This window comes from Lipotes vexillifer, unplaced genomic scaffold, assembly GCF_000442215.2.
Source record: "Lipotes vexillifer unplaced genomic scaffold, Lipotes_vexillifer_v1.1 scaffold1477, whole genome shotgun sequence".
NCBI lineage: Eukaryota > Metazoa > Chordata > Mammalia > Artiodactyla > Lipotidae > Lipotes > Lipotes vexillifer.
Window position 1 is genome coordinate 1,029,177 of NW_006776536.1, and position 24,601 is coordinate 1,053,777.

Genomic DNA, 24,601 nt, shown 5'->3' on the forward strand with positions numbered 1-24,601 from the left:
AAAATGAAGGAGCAAGGGAAAGAGAAAGGAAGGAAGATGGGCTGCCTCAAAAGCATTTACAAACTGAAGAAACAAAGGAACAACAGTTGCATGGATGAGTGAATTCAGCGAATGACCTGAGTGTCGGGTCAGTAGACAGGTGACCACCCTCCGGCCTCCATCTGCTCCAAGGCTCCCCTGGCCTTGGCCCCTCTGCCCCATTTTCTGACCTCCCACCCGCATTCTCCCTGAGGCCGGAATCCCCTGCTGTCGGGGCCGGGTCTCTGCTGCCCCCGTGTGGCCGCTCTGCTCCCTGCACAGTCATCACCCGGGGCTGCCGGCTCTGCTTCGGGTTCCTGGCTTGGGGTGTGGAGTGTTTATGGATGGTTGAAGGAGTGGAGGCACATGGAGGCACCCTGGAGTTGGTGCCAGAGGGGGTGGAACTTCATAGGCCCAGTCCTGCCCCTTGGGATGCCTTGGAAGGGGACACAGACTCTGCTCCCGATGCCTCCTGGGATGTCCCCTCCCGATGTCCCCTCCCCTCCCTTTCATCCCAAACACCAGATCCCAGAGCTCCAGAACTCCTTCACCCAAAGCCTTGACCTCACATTTACTGAGCACCCACTGTGTGCCAGTCAGTTGCCATGTGGCATTTAATTCCATCCTGTGAAGTATGTATAATCCTTATCCTCCTCTGACAAATGAGGAAACTGAGGCACAAAGGGGCTAGATAATTTGCCCAAGATCCCACAGCTGATAAGTCGGGGTGTGGGTGCTTTTAGAGGCCTTCTTGACTAATACGCTCATTCTCCAGATGGGGAAACAGGCTCTTGAAGGGAAGGAATTGTCACACAGCAGGTAAGCAGCAGACCCAGCCTATGGCAGGTGGAACACAGAAGGGCTTCTCCCAAGTTCCCTTCGGTCTGGCCTCTCCAGACCAACCCAACTCTGGCTGCCCTTTACCTGGAGCTCAGGGCTGGGGCCGCAGGCCACTTGTCCCTGCCTCGCCATTATTGACCCTTCTGGGTGGGATGGGAAGGTTGATAACGGGGTGGGAGGGGGTGGAGAGTGAGGGAGCCCCGTGGCCCAGTCTGAGTGTTCCTTTAGTTGTTTGGTCTGTCCCTTCAGGTGTCTGCAGGCATAGACAAGGCAGGAGAGAGGAAGTGAAGCTTCGAGCTGCTGTCGCCTCTGGATGCTGCTGTGGCTCACCCTGCTCCTCCCACACGCAGGCCTGGACCGCCACTGCCGCTGTCAGGACAGGGACCTCCATACCTGTCCTCTTGGGTGGGACTCGGCTATTCCTGAGGGCTCCTAGACAGAGAGGGCTTGGGACCCTTGAAGCAGGCCCACGGGCCTGGGGCTGGAGGAGCGGGGAGAAGGCGGGGTGGGCAGGGGGGGAAGAGGCAGGAAGAGATGGGAGTACTGTGGTTTGGGCCCTGCTAAAGGCAGCCGGGATGCTCCTCGCTGACCAAGAGCAGCACTCGCTGACGTCCCTCGTCATCACTTCAAAGCGGCTTAGAGCAGCCCCCGCTCCGTGCCTCCCTCCCTCCCTCTGACCTCTCCTGCCCAGGGCCTCACTGCCAGCGGGACCAGGACCTTCGGCCTCACCCTGGACATGAAGCTTCCCCAGCTCAGCCCCACCTGGCCTTTCCAGCCCCAGCTGGCTGCGTGGCTCCCCAGACACCTGTGACACCTTTGCATAGGTAGTTTCCCTGCCTCGAGGCTGCTCTCCCTTCTCCACCTGCACAGCCCTCGCCACCCAGCAAGGCTGGTGCCTCCATCTCCTCCAGTAAGCCTTCCCTGGTTTCCACCTTTCTTGGGCTCCTGTAAGGCCTGTCGCATTGGTTACCTCTGTCTGCCGGGCTCTGCGGGGGGTGGGGGTGGTGTTGCACAGAAGCTCTTCCTTCAGGCCCTGTGGTGGGCAGGCCTCCTGAGAATTTCCACCCAGATTCTCCTCCTTCCATGCTTGCTGTGATCTTCCAGGGGAGGGGAGGGGAAAACAGAGCAGCCTGAGATCCAGAGGGGCTTCTCTGCCGCCCCTCGGCCCCACTGTCGAGCAGCTGGGGAAGGCGGCATTGTGGTCTAGTAGTTAAATCATGAGCTCGGGAGCCAGACAGCTTGAGCTCAAATCCCAGCTCTGAGATGCTCTGGCTGTGTGATCTTGGGCTAGTTACCTAGCCTCTCTGAGTTTCAGTTTCTACATCTGCAAAAAAGGAGCCAACAACAGACCTACCTCTAAGTCTGCAGGGCTGCAGGCCAGGCAACCTGAACTCACATGGCCCGTCTCCCCTCCAAGCCTTTCCCTGGGCTCCCTTCTCCCCATCCTCCCCAACTTCAGCAAAGTTGATGCATTGGCCAAGTTTTTGTCCACTCCTGCCCTTTTCTACATGCTGTTCCCACAACCAGGAAGGCTTTTTTGGTCTTACCCCACTTTCCTGCCCTTATTCCTCTCGCCCTGAGGGATAAGCGACACCACTGGGCGGCCTTCCTTGATATTCCCTTCTGCATTCTCCCTGCCAAGCTGGCTCGGGGACGCTTCTCGGAGCTTCCCCAGCAGCCTCATGTCACTGGTCCTTGTGACGGTCTCCCCAGCCAGACAGGACCCTCCTGCTCCTCTGGGCACCCAGCAGCAGGGGAACGCGTGCTCACAGCAACCCGCACCGAGGCCCGAGGCCCAAGGCCCTGATTTCTGGAGACAAAGGTGATTTGGGGCGAGCAGGGCTCCCCGGAAGCCCCCTCCCTCCTGCCCCAGCTTTATTTTGGTTCTAGAATTATTCCAGTCAGCATACTCGGTCCCCACCACGCCCATCCGGGTGCACAGTCAGCATTTCATGCAGTTAGAGGGAGGGATGGAAGGGGAAGAGAAGGCAGGCGAGTAAATGGCCTGCACAGCAGAGCCACTGGGGTGGAAGAGCAGGGGCTCTCCCAGGCGGCAGGGGCCCACCAGCTGCGTGTCCCCGGGCCCTGGGCTGGCCTGGGCCACGCAGACCTCCTGGCGCTGGGCACACGGTGGGCAGCCCGGCCTCGGGACCAGGCCGCAGCTGTGTCAGGTGGGGAGAGCTACCACGCTGCCTCCGGTCCCCTGGGCTCCCCGACATCACTGGGGGTAACTGGCTGGGCCTGGGTCTCCGTAGCCCACCAGGTCCAGAGGCAGCCAGCCTGAGGACCTACCTCTCACCTCCCTACCCCCCATCCCTGTAACCCGGCGGGCCCCCCTCCCCTCAGCTGCAAGGGGCACACAGCAGCCTGCTTCTCTGGGGCTGCCTTAGGCGGCTTGGAGCTGCCTCAGTGACACCTAGAAGGCCATGCATGCCTTCCCTCCAAGACTCATGTGGGTGTGTAACGGCCCAGCCCTTGGCTCCTGGGCAGGACTCCTCTGCGGTGCCATTTGCACAAGCCCTCACCGTTGGGACTCCACTGAAGCCACAACCTGCCGGCTTCCTTGCTTGCCCCAAAGCTCCCTCTCTGCCTTACAGGGTTCTCTTGAGGGCTCTCCCCCAATAAACCCCTTGCCTGCGAATCTCGGGGTCTGCTTCTGGAATCAGCCTTGGACAGCTGGTGTCCTGGGGGTCTGAACCAGGCTCCAGAGCCACCTCCCCCCCGGCATTCAAGCCTGCCCCCACCAACTCCATCCTGACCCCCTCAACTTCCCCTCACGGTCACCACTCAGGCCTCCCCTTCCTGCAAGGCCCAGCCCAAGGCCTCGGGCTCCACTATGTCCTCCCAGGGGCCTGCTGCCCACAGAGGCCTCTCCCATGCCCCTCGGCAGTCTGTATTCTGCCGCCCCATTGCCCACCAGCCCGCCCAAAATGCTGAGGCATCTCTCTTCCCTGCAGGGCCTGGCCTGGAGGGGCACCAACCAACGCCGTGGAGCCAATGCCTGAACACAAGGACCTGGCTCTGGAACTCTTTGGACCCCTGGGCCTTATAAGGGTTACAGTTCTATTTCACAGAGGATGACCCAGCGTCCCATGTGGCCTGCGGGCCACTGATTGGCCTGGTCCCTTGGTCTCTCCTCCTGCCCAGAGAGAGGCCCTTGTGTCCACGGCAGTAGGGTGAGAACTGCGTTTGTGACAGGGATGTTCTTACCCTGCCATGCTGCGGATGGGCCACTGGCCTGGGACACTCAGTTCTTTCCCTGCCCCTCACAGCGCAGCTCCCATCTTGTCCCCCCGCTCCCCGGCCCCAGAGCCCTCCCCAGGTCTACGTGGAGGGGCCGCCATCCGCAAAGAGCAGATCACCAGGGCAAGGGGATCTTGTTTTCCCGACGTCCTAGGGGCTGTGCCTTGTTCATGTCACCCCAGCCTGTGCCTTGCCCTGTGCCAGGTGCACAGCACCTGGCCTCCAAGACTCATGGTCCTTGTGCATGGCCTCCCAGCAGGGATGGGATGTGGGGAGCTCTGAGAGGCCAAGGCCCTCCCAAGGCCAAGGGACAGGCCTGTTGGGGAGCTCAAAATGGGAGCACAGTGGGCCAATGCCTGGCTGCCCTCCCCGGGCCCTGGCCCAGCCACGGCTGGTCCTCAGTGGGAGACAACCCTGGGTCCCCAGACATCCAGCCAGGCCTGTTCCTCCACCGCAGCCTGGATGGAGGGACCAAGATGGCTCTTGGGGACTCCACCGGGGAACCCCAGCGTTCATGGTTCCAGCCAGACTACAGAGAAGGGTGTTGGAGCTGAGTTCACGCCGGGCTCCGGTGCCCACCCGGGCCCTGCCCTGGCTGCTAGTTTCGCCGGACAGGGTGCCACATGGACACGGGTCTGCGCAGCGTGGCCAGCATCTGGTTCCAGTGCGTGGTGCCCATGGCACTGGCCGACGGCCCAATGATGACATGGCCCACGTTGTCCCCACGGCCATCACTGCTGCTCTCAGCTACCGTCACACGGAGAGACAGGTCCTGGGGAGGAAGTGACATGGGTGCTAGGGGCCAGGGGCAGTGCCAGAGGTCCCCCATGGCCCCCAGGCCCCAGCGGGGTGCCAGGCACGGCCCCGTGAATCCTCACCTCTGACCTGTCTAACCTCACAGCCCAGATGTAAATGCTGGCCTCACCACTTCCTTGCTGTGTGAACTTGGGCAGTGACTTGGGCTCTTCCTACCTCAGTTTCCCCATCTGTAAAATGGTGATAATCATAGTTCCCACCTGTTCTGGGAACAAAATGAGTTGAAAGGTGTAAAGCACTTAGAAAAGTGCCTGCACACAGTCAGAGCATTATAGATGTCTGTTGTTAATCCTGAGATAATCATATGTTGGACTCATAACAGGAAGGGAAAGAACTTGCTTGAGATCAAAGTGGTGAAGCTGAGACTGGAACCCAGCCTGACTTCTCTCCTTCCCCTCCCCCCTCCCCCTAAGAACACGCAGGGAAGCAGGGGGCAGACGGGTGGCCTGTCCCGTGAGGGTGGCCAGGCAGGACCAACCAGGGATGCTGAGATGTTTGCCTGGATTCCGAACACCCAGAGTGCGGCAGAGTTCTGGGCTTTCAAATTCAGACCGGCTATCCCAAGAGGGGAGATTAGGGGTTTTCCGTACAGCCCCAGGGCCAAGCCCAGGGCAAGTTTTGGCTCAAGGCACAAAAGGACTTTCTCACGTGGTCAGGAAGGTAGTGAGCTCCCCATCCTCTGAGGCATGCAAGCCGGGCCAGGTCTGTGGCCCAGGGCACATCCTCTCCAGTCCTCCCACCCTTGGCCTGTGATATCTGTGCTGGGAGGGGGTCTCCCTGGGGCACATCGCCTGCTGAAGGCCAGGGGGCATCTGGGGAGCTCCACAGGGCCTCTGTAGGCAGAAACTCGGGAGATTTAGGGCCAGAGCTCTGGGCGTTGGGTCAGTCCTGGCTCATCCCTAGTCCTTTGCAGTTCCCTCCACAGGGAACTGTCTTCCCACAGATCTCAGCTTAGCTACCCCCACCTGCAGAGGCCTCCCCTGACTGCCAAGGTCTAGCACGCTCTTAGTGGATGGGGATTGTCTGGAGACTTTCCTGCCTGTCCCTTGTGAGTGCCAAGGAAGCAATGCCTGTGTCCCCAGCACCCACCAGAGGGCTGGTACCTAGTAGGTGCTCAATACACGCTTCTCGACTAGAAAGGTGATGCCTTAAGGCAAACCATCACCCCCTGCAGGAGCTCTGAGGAGATAGACTGGAGGGGATAGAGGGGCCCCACCCCCTGCACCATCCGCCTCACCTGGAGCACAATGGCGGGCACTGAGAAGATCATGGCTTCATTGAACACCGGGTTAGGGTCGTCCCTCTTCACAGCCGTCTTCTTTTTGCTCATCTTCCTCCCATCCTGCAGCAGGTACACCTTGACGAAGGGGTCTGTGGGCAGGGAGGGGGGTGGGGGTGAGAGCCAGTGCGACACTCACTTGGCATAGACCTGCCCAGTCACAGCGGCTCACCAGCCACTCTCTCCTGCAGTCCTGCCATCAGTCCTTTATTGCGTTCCTATTTTACAGATGAGAAAACTGAGGCTCACGCGCGAGTCAGGAGAAGAGCTGGGCTTTGGACTCCGGCAGCCGGCCCACCAGCCCGCACGAGTGCTCCCCTCATGTGAGGCTCTGGGGAGCTCAGCAGACCCACCACTTTTCGTTCTATAAATGGCCCAAACGCAGATGTCAGCCCCGAGTCAGCCGGCGCCCGCTCAGTGGAGCCTGACTCAAGGACATACAGCTCTGGAATGCCTGCTCATCACTTACCACCCACTGGGTGTCCTTGCTGCACCTGCCTGGACCCGGGTCCCCCAGGCTCCCAGTCAGCCTCCTGCAGCCCTCAGTTTTCCGTTACTTGGGGCTGAGGCTCCTGCAGACCTGACGCATCAGGTCCTGCCTGGCACCCACACCATCTCGGTGGCCCTGGTCCCCGTTTGGGATCTGGGATGCAGTCCAGCCTCCGGGAAACGCCTACCTTGTTTTCATACCAGTGCCCCAGCCTGCTGCTCTCAGACTCCCATCCCTCCCCCACAGGGGCTCCCTGCCAGCCTCTGTGGTTCCCATGTTTCCCCAGCTAGATTAATCTTCCCACTGTGCATGGCTCCTGAGCCCAGCCAAAGCCAGGGGTGAGGGGTCTGGCACTGTGCCCTACACCTGCTGATGCCTCCAGGTGCCCCGGGCTTAGCAGCTGGGCCATGGCTCCCACCTGCCCCACGGAGGAGCCAGGCAGCCAGGAGGGCCTTACCCGCTGTGGTCTTGTCGTTGGTCCAGATGAGATTCTTGGCTTTCACCACGACCACTGTAAGACGCTCGGCCGTTGGGAGGTAGCTGAGGGACAGCAGGATCTCGCCCACAGCGTCGGCGGCCTGGAGGACAGGCGGGTGACTCAGAGGGCTTCTGCCCCTGGACTTCCACTGAGAAGTTGCTGCTCTTGGGGGCCCTTACACCAGGGCACCAGGCTGGTGGGATCGAGAAAGGGACCCCTCCCCCGCTCCACAGCGCCATCCCTGCCTTGTACCGGGTATGGGTCCTGCCTTGGAAGGAAGGCCAGAGGTTGCCTGTCAAATGCAGCAACAAAATGCAGTTATCTTCCCTCATTCCAGACCCGAGAAAACATTCTCCGGTAGTAGCACTTACAGGTCCAGGTGGACTGGAATTAGTAGATCATTTGCTTAAATAACAGCGATGCTCCCTAAGCACTGCTACATTTGCGACGGTAAACTGCAGGTTGGCCTCTGTCTGAAATAACTCACTTGAGGGCCAGAGGAGCACTTCCCTCACAGAAGCTCTACAGGAGTAGAGCTTCTAAAGGTTTGGTGGTAGGAGCAGTAGAAGGGCTGTAAACAGTGGGGTCAGGGTGCCTTTCATTTGCATGCAGTAAACTGAGTTTCCTTGAGTGTGGCTCAGCTCTTTCTCTAATCTCCTAAAGATGCTGGTGTTCAGGCTGTTGCGAGGACAGCGGATTCCCTCCTCTAAAGTGTACACGTATGGCGCTGTCCTCAGGCACAGGCAGGTGGGCGGGCTTACCTTGTTCTGGTCCTGTAGGTAGAGCCAGCCACCGAAGGGCTGCAGCGGGAGGTCAAGCACAGAAAGCTTCAGCTCCACCACCCCTGTGCTCACATTCCGCTCATCTCCATCGACGCCAAGCGCGGAAAACCGCAGGCTTTTCTCCTCCAGGGCTGCGGGGTCCAGGGCGATGGAGAACTTCTCGTCGAAGAAGATGGAGTAGGCGTTCCTCTGGATCTGCAGAGAGAAAGAGCAGGGGAAGGAGGTCCAAAGCTGGGGACGAGGTGGCAGCAGGATGCCTGCGAGGCCATGGCGGGGAGTGAGCACCGGATGGGGAGTCTGGAGACCTGGGCTAGCGTCCTGGCTCTGCTGTCCCCACACTGCAATGCCAATCCTTCCTTTGGTGGCTCAGTCCTGATGATATAAAAGCCCCCTGTGCTCTTCTCAGTGGTGGCCAATCTAGTGACCTGGCATTCGAAGCTTCCACAAGCTGACCCCAACTAATTCCCAGCCTCAGTGCCCATGGGTCCACAGAACCCTTGCGATGTGCCGGCTGAGCTGGTCATCTTTCTTGCACGTGTCCAAGTCCAGCCCTGGGCCAGGCATGCAGTGAGTAGGGATAACTGTCTGTGAAGTTGAGAGTTACTGATGTCCCATCCCGCATGGGGCCTGGCCTAGGACTCTCTGAACGTTATGGGGTGGATGGACCGATGGAGTGACGAGGCAAGGCTGGGCAGACTCTGTTTCTAAGCCTAGTCCTGCCTGGTGGGCGCCACTGGCCTCTTCCCAGGAAGCTGTGGGCGGGCCCTCTGGGAAGGTGCATTTGTGGGCACTGATCCCCCTTCCATGGGGGGCTGCTTTGGTCACTGCCTGGTGATATTTTAAGAGAGGAGATCTCATCCCTGGCACCTCGCCTGATGCCGGGGGGCTGCCCAACCTGGGGGCAGCCACCCACTCACTGGGATTGGCTGGGCTGTGATGCTAAGAAGCCTGCATTCTTGGGAATAAATCTGTCGGTACCTCCAGATGCCCTGAGCTGCACTCTTCGGTCACTGTCTGGGCTGGAAAAGCCTCTTCTTACCTTGCACCCTGGGAGCTACATCCCCTACCCAATCACCTGCTTGAGAACCAAGGGTGACCCTTCCTTCCTGGGATAAAGCCCACCTCCTGATCCCGACCCTGACATTCAGGCTTTTCACGATCTTTGGCCCTAAATTCCTTCCTCTGGCCAAATTAGCCCCTTGACTGTCCCCTGCCCATAGGAGCGCAGGCTCCCTGACGATCCATTCTCTGTACGTTGCACTTTATGAGCACGTGGAGACCCCTGGGGTGGAGTCCTGGATCTCCTGCTCACTTGCTGGGGTTGTCGTGGGCAAAGCACTTTCCTGAGCCTCAGTTTCCTCATCTATAAGATGCTCTCAATCCATCCCCGATCACCGGGGCTAATGAGAGGGTCGCAGATGTGTTGGGCTCTGTGAACCATGTTCTCAGCATACATCAGGCCGTGGTGGCTGCTGTCAACGTGCTGCCTCAAGGGATGTGTCCAGAACCGCCCAGGTCCTCCAGGCAGCTGAGGCCACGGGCAGCGTGGATATGGGCTCAACAGGAACACTTCATGGTCCTGACAGATGACAATCCGTTGAGCGCTTACCAAGGACTGGGCTAAGGACTTTGCATTTCCTGAAGCACTATGATGCTCACTTGACAGATGGGAAAACTGGGTCACAGAGTGCTTAAGTGACTCACCCGAAGTCACACTTCTAGGAAGTAGGGAACCAGGATTTGAACCCAGGCAATCAGGCTCCAGGGTCCTGCGCCTAACCACCCACTGGGCTGCCTCTCTGAAGCTGGCCTTCCCTTCTTGGCCCTACATACACCCTGGTGGTTGGTTCTAGACCCTCCTAGAGTGAGGGGGGCAGGGTGGGGCAGGAGAGGAATGACAGTCTCCACCTCTGAGGGGCTGCCAATTTCAGCACAGGAAACAGGACTGGACACGGGTGGGTCTCTGAGGAGCCAGAGCCACTTGACCTCAGGATCCTCCTGCCCTGGTCACAGCGCGTGCTGGGCTGACCTCGACCGCTGGTGCTGGGCAGCAGGGTGTCTCACGTAGACCTCTCTCTCTCTCTCAGCAAGGGGGGCGGATCATGGAGGGGCATCCTGGGGGGTGTGCTGGGTCCCTCTCCTTGCCCCTCCCGGCTTATTCTGCACCCTCCCCCCTGCTTTCGGCCCCAGGGGCTGACCTCTATGGGCTGCATCAACAGGCTCCCTAGGCCTCTGGCTTCCGGTGGGGTCAGCCAGTAGGGGTCACTGGAGGAAAACCAGAGGTCGGAGGGAGGTCGGGGTGCTTATTCCTCCAGGTCCTTCTCTGCAGCATCGCTGCGAGCAGACGGTGCCTCTTGACCAAAGGGCACAGCACCTATCAAGGCGCTGGTCTCTAGGTAACCTCGTGTTCCCCTCATCCCCTCGGGCCAGGGTACCACGCCATCCCTGAGGTCACCCCACACACAACATTATAACAGTCCTGTTATTAAGCTGTCCCCAAATTAGCCAACATGAGCTTGTCATCCCTTCCCTGCCAGGTCCCCAAGTTGACACAACTGACAAATGGACAATTACCACACACTGGATTCATGTGGCAGGACTGCTGAGAACTGCACACAATGGGAGCCTGCAGGTGGAGGCCCCAGACTCCCAGTTCTGTGCTCCCTAAAGCCAGCACCTTCCGCTCAGGGATCAGCATCCAAATCTGCTCTCTAGCGCCCTCCTCAGATTCTGCCTGGTCCTGCACCCTTGACTGCCTGGGCAGGACTCGTGAGAGCCCGGGGCACACGGCTGCCCCGCCCTCCCAGCCCCCACTTACCCGGGAAATGCCCACGATCTGCTCGTCCGGCAGCAGGCTGACGCGCATGAAGCAGGACTCGAAGCTGGCTTCCTCCCGCTCCAGGAGGTCCTTGCCCTGCAGTACAGCCACGTGGAGGGTGTGGGAGGCGGCATCGTAGTCCATGCTCACCTCCACCTGACCCAGCGTGAAGTCCTGCCCGAAGGTGTTGCTCACGGAGGAGATGGAGTTCAGGGAGTCGGCCGACTGGGATTTTCGGAGGGCCCCGTAGGGAGCCAGGTCCAGCTCACGGCCCATCAGCTCCAGGGGTCCCAGCTCGCTGATGCTCTCAAAGGTGTCCTCAATGCTGAGGCTGCCTTTGCGACTGGGTGACCCCCTAGTGCTGGCCCGCTGGGCATTCCAGGCAGGCACTCTCTGGGGGTGAGAAAAAGGGACATGGGAGCATCAGAAGGGCAATAGGCATGGTCTTGAAGGGACAGCAAAGAGATACGGTAAGCCCTGTTCATGCAAGGCACCTCCAAGTTCCCCTTTTGCAAAAACAGGGCATGCCTTAGTTAGGAAGGTCCTTCTTTATTGTTATTTCATGTCAGTTTTCTCTCCCTAACCAGGAGGTAAGAGAGCTTTTTCTCAAAATGTTTATTTATATGGACTGAGTTTCATACATAAAGATGTTCACTGCAGTGATGTTTATGAAAAGGAAATATAGTTAGCAATCTAAGTGTCCAGCAGAAGGGGAACGTGTAAGAAAACTAGAGTACAGGTACTCAATACATGACAGAGCAGCCTCAAAGGAAGTTTACAAAAATGTCTACCACATGAGAAAGTTTTCAAGTTGGATAACACTAACTTTAATATTCAAATTTTTCTTTTCTCTCAATTGACCTTGGGATTTGAGAAGACAAAAACCTTTGTACAGTAAGCATCTCCCATGTTGGTACATAATCTTTATTACCATAATTTTTAATGGTCCCCTTAATTTGCCATTGAGTGGATCGCCATAGTTTATTTTACTATTCCCCTACAGTTGGACATTTATATTGTTTTTAATTTTTTACAAATATAAACAATGCAGCATTGAATAGCTTTCCTTTTCCTTTTTTTTTGGCCGCGCTGCGCGGCATACAGGATCCTAGCTCCCTAACTAGGGAACGAACATGTGCCCCCTGCGGTGGAAGTGCAGAGTCTTAACCACTGGACCTCCAGGTAAGCCCCTTGAATAGCTTTCTTAAAATCTTGACTTAGAGGACATAGTCCTTTTTTTTTTTTAATCTATTTTATTTATTTTTTATTTTTGGCTGTGTTGGGTCTTCGTTGCTGCGCACGGGCTTTCTCTAGTTGCTGCGAGTGGGGGTTACTCTTTGTTGTGGTGTGTGGGCTTCTCATCGCGGTGGCTTCTCTTGAGGAGCACGGGCTTTAGGCATGTGGCTTCAGTCGTTGTGGTACATGGGCTCAGTAGTTGTGGCTCTCGGGCTCTAGATCACAGGCAGTAGTTGTGGGGCACGGGCTTAGTTGTTCCACGGCACATGGGATCTTCCCAGACTGGGGATCGAACCCGTGTCCCCTGTATTGGCAGGCGGATTCTTAACCACTGTGCCACCAGGGAAGTCCCGAGGAGTAGTCCTTCTGAAAGCTTTTGATACATGTTTCCAAAATGCTCTTTGGAAAAGTAGTTCCAATTTACAGTCCCTCCAACTGAGCGAGAGATAATTCCTTCCAAAACCCCAAATGAGCGAGCATGTGGGACCTTTATCTGGTAACAGATTCTGGCTGTGCTCTCTGGAACTCTACATGATGTTAGAAAAATTCTCTGCCAATGTTAAGTGATGAAGCATTTAGCAATATATAGAGAGCCCTAAAAATGTTTATACTCCCTGACACAGTAATTTCACATCTGGGCATTCATTCAAAGTACGTAATCCCAAATGAAGACAAAGTTTTACATGTAAACCATTTACTGCATTATTTATAGTGGCATTTAGTAAACCATGGCACATACATAAAAAGGAATCTTAGGCAGCCATTAAAATAATGTTTACAATCAACAATATGAGAAAGTGCTTCCGTTTTAAGTGAGATGAAAAGGGTAGGGTATAAAATTCTCTGTAGAGATGACACCCATTGTGTAAAAGCTATGCATGGAAAAAAGACCGGGGGGAGGGGCCTAGATTTAAAATATTGGAAAGAAAGAAATCAAAATGTTAATAGTTTGAAGACAATTCACAGTTGCTTGCCTCTGGGTGGTGACATTTGGGGAGGTTTTTCTTCTTATTTTTATTTTCCTGTATTTTTCACAGGATGGTGTTTTAAATTGAAAGCATTCATTCATTTGCCAAGCATTCATGGATTACCTAGCACTGGGCTATGTTGGAATGTGGAGGAGCACAAGGGTCCCTGTTCGCAGGAGGAAATTAACCAGGAGGGAGTGAGGAGGGGAGGGAGTGGGGGCCAGTCCTGAGAGTGGACGGTTGGGGCGTGGGGCGTGCAGTCCAGTGTGCACCCATGAGAGCCTCACCTTCTGCCGGGCCTCTGCGTAGTTCTCACCATACTTCTGCTGAAGGTACCTGTAGTCGTAGTTCGGGAACGGGGAGGGGCTGGGGAAGCTCCCCGACGTCCAGAGCTTCCACAGACTCACAGCTGCAATTCCCAGCAGTGCCAGGGCCCCGGCAGCATAGACACCCACTTCCCAGTCAGGGGGGCTCTTGATGACTGCAAGGCAAGAGCAGAGCAGTCTCTCGTTAATGGGCACTAGGACCCTTCAGTTGTTACACATTCCCACCCAGCAAGCCTGTAGTTCAGCACTGATTTGCTTATTCATTGAAAAAAATATTTATTGAGTGTCTACTATGTCAGGTTCTGTGCTGGGTGCTGGGGATCCAGTGTTGAACAAGCGATACCCCCTCCGATATCTGCTTTTAGCTCCTTTCCACAAAAACATACTATCAGGAGCGACATTTGGGTAGAGCAGATGAAGAGCTGTGAACAATGGTTAAATATTCCTTAGGCTTTAAACAGGTAGGGCTGTTTTTTTTTTAATTAATTTATTTTATTTTTGGCTGCACTGGGTCTTTGTTGCTGCACAGGGGCTTTTCTCTAGTTGAGGTGAGCAGGGGCTACTCTTGGTCGCAGTGCACAGGCTTCTCATTGTGGTGGCCTCTCTTGTTGCAGAGCACGGGCTCAAGGCACGCAGGCTCAGAAGTTGTGGTGCACGGGCTTAGTTGCTCTGTGGCATGTGGGATCTTCCCAGACTAGGGCTCGAACCCATGTCCCTTGCTTTGGCAGGCGGATTCTTAACCACTGTGCCACCAGGGAAGTCCCAGATGGGGTTTTTCTTGCCTCTTTGAGTTCTCTCTACCTTCAGAGGACTTCTGCTTCCAGATAATCAATGCAGCCTGTTGGGATCTGAGGAAAGTGGAAGGGAACTTGGGGGAGAAAAAGAAATGACCCCCTTTTTGCCTCAGACCTCATCTAAAACAATCCAATGTCCATCAGTTGATGAATGGGAAAATAAAATGTAGTACATCCATACAATGGAATATTATTCAGCAATAAAAAGGAATGAAATGATACACGTTATAACATGGATGAACCTTGAAAACATCAAGCTAAGTGAAAGAAGCCAGTGCCCCAAGACCACATGTTGTATGATTCTACTTCTATGAAATGTCCAAAAGAGGCAAATCTATACAGACAGAAAGTAGATTAGTGATTGTCAGGGGCTGCCAGGGGTTGAGGGGAGTAGGGGGAAATGTGGCGTATGGGATTTACTTTTGGGGTGATGAATATATTCTAAAAGTTGATTGTGCTGATGGTTGCACAATATACTGAAGCCCACTGAATTGTACACTTTAAGTGAGTGAATTTATGGCATGTGAGTTTTATCTTGATAAAGCTGTTACCAAAAACCAAAAACCAAACAAACAAAACACTCAGCCAGAAGTGAGAGGTGGCTGTAGGCTGGGCAGGGCTTGGGGACAAATCCAGATGCTCAAATGCGTTCTGTCCACGGACGTTTTAATAACCTCACTTATCTGAGCCTCACTGTCCCCAAACGGTAATTAACTACCCCCTCAACTGTGTTGGGTAAGTCCTCACCTAGCACAGAGCTTGGCCCACGGCAGAGCCACAAATGTTAAGTCACTCTTCTGGGAAACCTGGCTCTGCATTCCCAGAAGAAGCCAATGAGACAGTAGGATTCGTTTTGCAGAAGATTGCACTGTTGGCAAATATAATTCTCTAAACCATTCTCAGTGTTGCCTCTATACTCAATTCAAATGGGGAAACTGAGACACACAAGAACTTGCCCAAGGTCACAGAGCCAAGAAGGGGTGGCCCTGGGATCCCAACAGTGGGCAGCCAGACTCCAGAGCAAGCAGGGGTAAAAACCACTGCCCCACCCGGCCTCTACCCAGCACGGTTCCCTAGCAGCAGGGCAGAGAGATGTGGGGAGGGTGTTTCAGGGTGGAGATTTCTCATCACACAGCCCCTGAGCACCTACTATGTGTGAGCACCCTGCGGAGCGGGTCAGCCCCAGGCCCAGTCCCTGTCCTTAATAAGTGGCTCATAGTCTAGGGGGTGGGGTGGGCAGATAAATAGACAAAAGAGTGATGGGGGTCGTGATGGGAAAAGCCCAGGAGGGCTTTCCAAAGAGGGATGCCTAAGCTGGGTTATGCAGGAGTAGCAAGAAGTGTGCCGGCCAAGGCGCCAGGCACCAGGAGTTTAGGGAAGGAAGAGGGGGGTGTGCAAAGCTCAGAGAGTTCAGAGCACCCAGTGAGAGAGAGGGAAGGGGGCATTTGGGGATGGAGGGGCCACTGCCACTGCTCCCCAAAGCCTGCATAGGGAGGAATCATCCAGCAATGGGAGGCCCCAGCCGGGCCCTGCTCTGCTGAGCCCAGCCAGCTCCAGCCAGAATCTACCATACTTGCTCACCCCAGAGAAGGGCAGGGCCCAGCCTTCAGCCCTGGCATTTACGCAGCACTTAGCACCCTACGAGTTCCCTACCTCCACTTTCTAAAGGAGAACTGAGGCCGATAGCAGTTAAAGAACACATCTATTGGGTTGGCCAAAAAGTTCGTTCGGGTTTTTGGGACCAGCTTATGGACAAACCCGAACGAACTTTTTGGCCACCCCAATACTTATGGGCTCAAGGCCACAGGGGTGAGAAATGGAGAGCGTGGTGCAGGTGCCTTGGCTCCCTGAGGCCACCTCACCTCCCTGGCTCCAGTCTCCTCATCCAGAAAGAGGAGATGACACCAAAAACATCCCCATCCAGTGGTTCTACCCCAAAGGAATTGATTCTAAGGGAAAAATCCCAACAAGTTTTATGTCTGGAGTGAGTCATCGAGTCTGTATTTATAACAGCAGAAATCTGGAAACAGCCTGAAGGTCCAAGCAAGGGTGCCGGTGGTGCTGTCTCAGGAGGGGCTGTCACTGGGCTTTGGGAATGACAGTTGAGGTCATCAGGATGTCACTGTGGCAATGCAGAGAATCGTTTCAGGCATTGTTAAGAGGAAAAAAAAAAAAATCCCAACATGGTATAAGCACATGATTTTAATGTAAAAATCACGCAGCGTATGGGCAAGGGCTGGGCGGACCAGGGAGGGATGGAAGGAGCCAGAGATGCGGATGGAGGGACAGCGAGCAAACCTGTTTACTCCTGACTTCTGTTGCCAGAATGTAATTTGTGGGATAAATAAAACCACAACAAAGAGCTACCAGGGGCCCAGGGCCAAGACCTGACCAGGCTCTCAGGAAGTCCTGGGAGTCTGGCGAATAGGGGATGGGATGGGAACGTACCTGGTGCCTGGAGAGTGAAGTGCATGTGCCGGGGGGCTGCCACCTAGACACACACACAGCCCCAGCCAGCTCACAGGGGCTTGGGTGCTGCCAGGGGGCGGGCCAGGGCCCGGGCACAGAGTCCACATAGGCGATGGGCACAGCAAAGTGGCAAAGCAGCACCAGGCTCCCCTGAGAGTGAGGATCCGGGGGCTGAGGGCCTGAAGCCAGCACCCTGGCTGGCATAAAAGGGGGGCAGGGCCAGGGACACGAAAGGAAAAACCCCAACAAGCTGGCATGAAATGATGACAGTTAATGCTCATTTATTTACTCATTTTATTGCGTACCAGCCTCTGAAAGGTATGAGAAGAATTCCCCAGGGAAGTGAGGTCTGAGCTGAGACCAGAAATGAGGAAGGAGGAATCTTAGTAATAATTGTTCCCTTACTATTTTCCATTCGCCAGGCTCTGTTCCAAACACTTCATGTATACTAACCCACTGAGTCCTCAGAACCACCCTGTGAGGAAGGTTCTATTATTATCCCCATTTTACAGACGATGAAGCTGAGAGATAGAGGAGCTATTCGCTGCCAGACAATCTGGCTCCAGATCTGTGCTCAAAATCTCCACACCAGTCTCAAGGCCTTAGCCAGGCAGAGGCAGTAAGTACCCCAAGGGATGGGAACACCATGTGCAAAGGCCCGGAGGTCGGGGAGAGCTGTGTTCAAACAGTTGGGCACTTCACACATGTTAGCTCATTGAATCTTCCCAGCAGTCCCTGCCCCCATTTTACAGATGAGTAAGTGGAGGCTCAGAGAGGTTTCATCACTTACTGATGGTCACGCCAGGGCCTGGACCAAGACCTGTGAGCCTGCAGGTGAAAAGTGAAAATTCCTGGCTGGGAGTTGGGAAAGGTGGTTCCCCCTTGTACGTCCTTCAGCTCAGCCCTGGGCTGGCTGGGGTCTGAGCTCGGGGAGGAGCTGGAGTGATGGGGAGTACTGGCCTGGGAGTCAGGAGACCTGAGTCCATGTCCTGACCCTGTTACTTACTTAGTCACTGTCCCTTTCCTTTGCTGAGCCTGCCTTCTCCCATGTGTAAATGGGGAGGGGAACGTAAGGAGAAATGATGGCGAGGGTACTTCAGTTCTGACACCATCCATCGTCAGCTGGAGTGTGTCTGGTGTCTTGAGGCTGGTCCCAAGCTCAGTGCCTGCAGGGGCACACACGAGGAGAAGGTGGGAGCTGCCATCCCTGGACTGGGCGACCTCTGAGTTTAATGTCCTGTGGATCTAACATCGACCTTCCTGGGTTTCCTCGCCTTTGGCTCCAGGAATGGCCCCAGGGGAGTGGATTCTGCATGACAGGCTCGACCTTAGGGAGTAGCAGCACATGGGCCTCCTGGGGGATCCCCTCAAGTCCTTCCACCGGAGCAGAAAGACGAAGATACCTCAGACTGGCCCCAACCCGGCCTCCCCAAGGCTGTGTGATCTTGGGCAACTCACTGACAGTCCTTACCAGTAAAACAGGGCCGTTACTGGTGTCCCACTGACACCCCCCACCCCAGGCCCGGTGGGAGGGTCCTGTGAGATGGCACGTTTGCCGCGGGGACTCACCGCTCAGGTGGTATTCTGCCACATCCACGGCCATGACGCCCACCGCAAGGGCTGAGACTGGAAGGGAGAGGAGAGTCAGTGGAGGGGGCTTCAGAGGGTCATCAACCCCCCGCTGTGGCCCAGGTGCCCATCATCCAGCTCACACTCAGGTGGAGGGGGCCTGGGCAAAAGTAGTGTTTTTTTTATTCTTTCATTTTTATTCTTTGGCCGTGCTGCGTGGCATGCAGGATCTTAGTTACCTGACCAAGGATCGAACCTGGGCCCTCCGCAGTGGAAGTGCGGAGTCCTAACCACTGGACCGTCAGGAAAGTCCCTGAAATAGCATTTAAAAAAAATGGTGTTTAAAGCTCTTTTCAAGCACTCTGAGACCTCATTTCAGGGTTGCCAAATGCAAAAACACAAGACACCCGGTGAAACGTGAATTTCAGATTCGTTTTTAGTAGAAGTATGTCCAAATATCGCATGGGACATGCTTATACTGAAATACTATCCACTGTTTATCTGAAGCTCAAAAGTTGCTGGCATCACGTATTTGTAGTTGCTAAATCTGGCAACCCTGCTTCACTTTCGTCCTACCAACAACAGGCTGACCAGCAGCAACTCTGTTACTCCTTAGAGCAGCCCCTCAGGGTGTTCCCCAAGACTGACTTCAAATGCTTTTGTTTAAATTGGACCCGAAATTCTGCATTTCTACAATATTCTATTATCAGTTCTTTCTCTGCTTGGGATGGTTTCCTCCCCACCCTCTTTATGAACCACTGAAGGTTTGAGAGGTTTGAAGGTTTAAGTTGTTCTAGAAAGGTCTAGAAGCTCATACAAGCCATTACCTGCCCAGGCAACTGCTTACGGTTTTATTATTTTTGTTGCTAAGAAGGAAACTGGCTCCCAGACATGTTCTAAATGGGGTGGGGGGTTGAAAAAGGGAGGCTAGCATGAGCTGTATGGATCTCAGCTCAAGGGACACGGAGGACAGGATGGCCCCCACGCTAATTTCTGCGTTCCCTCGCGGTTCAGAGAGGTGGTTATAAACAGGTAAGATGGGGTACACGGGGCGGTGGCGGGGGAGACCTGCAGAGTGACCGTCCACCCAAGGGCAACTGCTTTTCTGTTCCCGCGGGAACGCCAATCCAGCCTGGCTGGATCTTCTGAAAATCCAGATACCGGTATTTTTTAATGTGCAGTTTCTTGATTTTTAAATGTTGCAACCAACTCACAAAAAATGTAAACACTACTGGGTAGAGAGGGAAAGGGTCCTGGGTGGTGGCTAGCCTGTTTGCAACTCCTCGAAGGATTGTGTGGGCTCCCTTTGGGACTGGGGTCAAATCAGGGGGTGAGCATTTTCTAGAATCCTGGGGTTCTCCCCAGTTTGTAGCTCTGGAGTCAAGAAGCTGGGGTGCCTTGATCCAGACAGGGTTATCCGGCACGTGTGGGAGTGCCGTAGGTCCCAGGACAGGAGGCCTCGAGAAGCAGGGCGGAACAGGGTCCTGGGGCAAAGCCCTGCCAGGTGCACAGAGAGCTCCTTGCTCCCAGCTCCCTTGATGATGCCCCCACTCCCACAGTGAGATGTGGGTTGTCATGGTGATGGGAGGGAGGCGCTAACCTGGACCGGATTCACCCATGCCAATTCAAGTGGAAGCTCATTGCTGGGACCTGGGCTGGAGATCATGATAAGGACCTTGCTAAGCACCCCTTACACCCAAGCCCTAAGCACTTTGCATGTATATTACCTCATATATTACCTACCTCTAACAGCCCCTTGAGGTAGGTGCTATTACTATCTCTGGTTTGCAGAAGAGAGTCTTGAGGCAAGGAGGTAAAGTCATTTGCCCCAGGCTACACAGCTAAGAAACGTTCAACCCAGGCCACTTGCTTCCACGCTCCCTAACCGCTGTGCCTTACTGCGGGGGGTGGGGGGTGGGTGGCATATGGATTCAAAAGTTGCCTGAGAACCCGCAGGCCAAATTAGGCACTGTGTACAAGCCCAAGGTGGCCCTACTTCGTGGCAGAAGGGAGGCTGGATACACCAAAACACACATGTTAACATGAACACACATGTCCCAGTCTGCCTCTGCCTTGCTGGGAATCTGATCATGCCATTGGCTTTCTTTCCTGTTTCTCTAGCACAGGCTGACTTCCTGCACGGGGACAGCCCATGCCAGCAGCACACTAGAGTGGGTGGGCTGGGTACACCCCTGCGGCAAGTTCCTGTGGTTGGGGACAGAACCCCGTACCTGCTGTATCAGACCTCTGGCTGTCGAGGGGCCCCCACCTCTCCAAGGCTGGTCCAGCTCAGACCCCAGACTCCCACACTGCCCACCTTTCCCCCTCCCCTCATCACAACACCCTGGGAGCTGTGCTTTCAGTGAAGGTGTGAATGACTCTAGGCTCACCCAGGCCAGAAGGTCCCGCAGATGTGCCCTGGGAACGGGAGAAGCCAAAGCACATCTGCCTGAGAGGAGGGAAGAGAGAGCTTGGGGGAGACGTCGAGGTTCCTGGGACGGGGCGGCAGCCTGAGCACAGCTCTGAAACCCAGATCTGCCCCCTCTGTAAAATGGGGCTTAAGATGGCCCTATCAGGGTGTCAGGAGGGAGGAATGAGAAGTGCAGTGGGGCTTTTTGGCAAATCTTAGCTGCTGCACTTCCTTGCCTGGCAATGGTCCGAAAGGCCCCTAGACCCCTACTTTGAGCAGTGGAATTGTGTGGGCAGCACTGCCAGCCTGCAGATGTGTTATATTTGTCTTAAAGTGAGTTACCAACATTTAAAAATTGGGAAATTTCCCATTAAAAAATGGATTTCTTAAAAAAAAAAAAAAAAAGGATAGATTTCCAGCTTCCCATTAAAAGTAAGATTTGGGAACAGTGGGTCTGTATACCCTGCCACCCCACCCCCCACCCCCACCCCCAATAGCCATAGCTGGAGCTGAGTAGGCTCCGTCCCTCAGACGGGGCATCTGCTCTTCTGGCCTCGCACCTCCTACCCTTCCATTCACTTCCAGAACCTGCTGGCCTCTGGAAGCATCTCTATTCATGAGCCTGGTAAGCAGGCTTTTGGATGAGCTAGGGGAGGTTCAGAAAGGTTAAGTGACTTGCCCAAAGCCGCACAGCCAGCAGTGGTAGAGCTGGGCCTGCCAGCTGGGCCTGCCACCCCATCCAGCGCCTCTTCTATTAGTGTCACAGCCCCTGTGCAAAGGACTTCATGTACGTCTTCCCCATGGCCTCGCCCAAGACCCCTAGGGGGCAAATCCTGTTTTTATCCCCACTCCACAGAGGAGGAAAGTGAGGCTCAGGGAAGGGCAGTGAATTTGCCCAGGGTCACCCAGCCAGTAAGCGGAGAGCTGAGACAGAGCCAGATCTGGCTCTGCAGCAAGCGCCCTTCTTAATGGCTTTACTTACTATCACTGAGACCCCCTGACTCCCTCTCACCCAGTACTGACAACCTCAGCAGACTCCCACTGGCAGCCTGGAGGTTTGCCAGGTAGAGGGGCTGCAGCTTCAGCTTGGAACAGGATGCTGACAAGGCACATCCGAGGCCAGGGCAGCCTCTGACCAGAGCTCCCCTGCATTTCTGACACACAGGAAATGGGGAACAGCAGGGGTGGGTCAGAGCTGCCCCAAACCTTCATCTGAGCCCCTTCCTGGCACCCTTCCTCACTCCACATCTATTCATTCTGGCCCCAAACCCCCAAACCCTAAATTGCATGGCACTTGCTCATTGAAAACAGCTTTGGGTTCAAATGCTGGCTTAACCACACCTACCAGGCAATACGTACCTATTGCTGTAAGAATTAGACATAATTCATGCTAAATGACTAGCGTAGTGCCTGGCTCGTAGTGTGAACACGATATAGACCTGATGACTGAATGGATAAACGGATCCCCCTTTTACAGATTAGGAAGGCGGGGATGGAGTCACTCGGCATATGAGTAGCAATACTGGGACTGACTCCCGGGTACAATGCATCTGGGCCTGGGCTCTTGGCCACCATGCCACCTCCTGACCAGGCCTTTCAGGGGTGGAGATGGGTGGGAGGAACTGCCACGGGCCTTACTGGAATCTGACCACAGTGGAGGCCTCCTCCTGGGCTTATCAAGAAATGGCTTTCCAGGAATTTGGTGCCTCTGCGGCGGAGAGGGTCCCCACGTCTCTGCTCCCCCTCACCCCATTTCCTTGCTTAGTGTCCCCATGTCACATCTCTGGCTAGCAAGGTTTTGGCTCCCCCTATCCTCACCCTGAGGCCAGCAGGTAATGGGAAGGATCAGGGGATGGTACAGGGGAGCCCTCGACCTTCCAGGCTGGGAGCCTCTTTAGGAGCTTTAGCTTTGAGATCCTTTTCAAGTGCTCCCACTTCCTGGAATAACCACATCCTGCTACCATCCCCCCAAAAGCCCACAAAACCCACAGTACTGACTGGCGAGGATGGTGGTAGCTGGCATTAACTGGGCACCTACTATGTGCTGAGCACTGTACCAAGGACTCGCCAGGTGTTATTTCGGCAAATCCTCCCTGCTGCCCTCTGAGGGGGCTGATACTCTTCCCATTGTACTGGTAAGAAAACTGAGGTGCAGGAAAACACTTGCCCATAGTCACCAGAGCTGACAAGAGGCAGAGTCCAAGGTTGAACCCCAGGCTGGGAGCCCCCTCTCTCCTAAGCTGTTTGGAAAGGCTTCAGATTTCAGGGTGGGGAGGCCAGGGGCTTGGGTCTTGACCCTTCTCCAGACTGGCTGTGTTAATTTGGGTGAGTCTCCTGCCCTCTCTGAGCCTCAGTTTCCCCATTTCTAGTAGGATGCATAGCTCCTGCCGCTCTCCAAACCTGTCACCCACCCCCTGGCTCAGGGAAGAGGCTAACATTCCAGGGTGCAGGTTTCCCAGGCTCTTTGTGGGGAGGATGGCCTCACTGGCTGAGGAGGGGGCACCCAGTCCCTCTGCAGCCCATGAAAGAGGGGTCACTAGGAGGGCGTGCTCAGGGCTCCTCCACCCACAGGCCTGGCTCCAGATCCCCATGTTTGGACCCAGTTCCCCCTTCTTCAGCCTAAATCTACAGCCCCAAGGCCCTGAGATGGGCAAGCTTCCTCTCCCAAAGAGCAGTGGCATCAAAGGTTGGCAGGGAGACCCTGGAAATCTCCCCACCCATGATGGTGACACCAGGCAGAGGCTGAGGATCCTCTTGGCCTTCCAGGGCTTCCTGGCAATGGGGTGCGACATGGGGCATTTCCTGAAAACCCAGCACCCATGCCGCGGTAACCCCCAGGATACATGGGGACCGGAGTGTGGGGGGCTGACCCGGGAGCCGGGAAGATGGTGTGAGGCGGGGCCGGGAAAGTGGGGACAATCAGGGCGATGTGGGGGGCGGGGGGCGTGCGTGCAGCGCGGGCGCCAGGGAGGCGTGTAAATGACCGGGTGAGCCGCGTGTGTGCACACGCGGGGCGGGCGTGCGGGGCACGATGCGATGCGCAGTGCATGGAGTGGCAGGGCCAGGGAAGGGCGCCCGGCGTGCGCTGTGCCGGGCTTCGGTGTGCAAGCGCGGCGCGGGTGTGCAGACGAGAGGGGAGCTTGGAGCCCGGGGGTCCCCGGCGCTGGGAGGGGCACTGCGTTCATCTGCGCGAAGGGTGCGTACTCACCCCGGCTCCGCGGAGGGGCCGCCGCTCCAGCTCCGGCTCCGGCTTGGGCTCCGGCTCCGGCTTGGGCTCCGGCTCCCGGCCGGCCTCCCGCAGCGCGCACGCACCGGCGCCAAGCCCGGCCGTCGCCGGCGGAGCCAAGCTTGCAGTGTCTCCCCGCGTCCGCCTGGGAGGAGCGCGGCGCGGTCCGGGGGCTCGGCCGGGCCGGGGCGGCAGTCGCGAGCTGCGCCGCAGTCCAGGCACGCTCCCAGCAGCCCGCCGCGCGCTCCCTCGCGCTCGCCCGCCCGCTCCCTCTTTAAAGTGACAAACCCGAGCGCTGTCTCCGCTCCCGGGAGTTGCGCGGCGCTTCTGGGGTCTAAGCTGAAGATCCCCAAGCGCTCCCAGGATCCCAGGGGGTCGTCCGAGGCAGAAGCCAGCCCCTCACTCCCTGGCCCAGCATGAGTGGGGATGGGGGGGTGGGAACGTGTTCACCGCGAGCTTCGAGAGGCTGGCGGAGCACTGGGCACGGAGTCAGCAGGCTTGGGTTCTAGCCCCAGCTGCCGCACCCCGGGTTATCCTGTTCCCCTGTTAGGCCTCAGTTTATTTTTCTGTAAAACGGGCTGGATACTGTGCACTTCCTAGGAACCGATCAGGAAACAGGAGGCGGGAGGTTTCCGCTTCTCTGAATGGTAGGCCACATCATCTCAGTTAATCCTCACAATGACTTGATGTCAGTGGTCACTCCGTTTTTTTTTTTTTTTACAGAGGGGAAATGACCTTCCCAAGGTCACAGAGCCAAGGGTCAGAGCCAAGACTTGAACCTAGGTCTATGTGACTTTAAAGCCCATACTCTTTTTTTTTTTTTTTTTTTTTTTTTTTTT

General features: G+C 55.7%; 1 protein-coding gene and 1 non-coding gene across 3 annotated transcripts in view; both read right to left on the reverse strand.

Moving 5' to 3' along the window:
* Positions 1-4,467: 4,467 nt before the first annotated feature.
* SYT12 (synaptotagmin 12) overlaps positions 4,468-24,601 on the reverse strand; it is a 29,097-nt gene continuing 8,963 nt past the window's right edge. The window contains exons 1-9 of one of the 2 annotated variants that reach the window (XM_007450447.1): positions 23,806-23,885; positions 23,745-23,774; positions 18,127-18,183; positions 13,256-13,449; positions 10,765-11,157; positions 7,926-8,141; positions 7,144-7,264; positions 6,155-6,288; positions 4,468-4,873 (exon numbers count right to left, since the gene is read on the reverse strand). In XM_007450447.1, coding sequence (XP_007450509.1) covers positions 4,700-4,873; positions 6,155-6,288; positions 7,144-7,264; positions 7,926-8,141; positions 10,765-11,157; positions 13,256-13,449; positions 18,127-18,160 — 1,266 coding nt within the window. In that variant the 5' untranslated portion in view covers positions 18,161-18,183; positions 23,745-23,774; positions 23,806-23,885 and the 3' untranslated portion in view covers positions 4,468-4,699. Of the gene's footprint in view, positions 4,874-6,154; positions 6,289-7,143; positions 7,265-7,925; positions 8,142-10,764; positions 11,158-13,255; positions 13,450-18,126; positions 18,184-23,744; positions 23,775-23,805; positions 23,886-24,601 lie in introns of those variants that run through there. The other variant, XM_007450448.1, reaches the window with a different exon arrangement.
* Positions 18,362-18,434, reverse strand: TRNAG-UCC (transfer RNA glycine (anticodon UCC)). Its single transcript has one exon. It is a non-coding gene; the product is annotated as a tRNA-Gly (tRNA).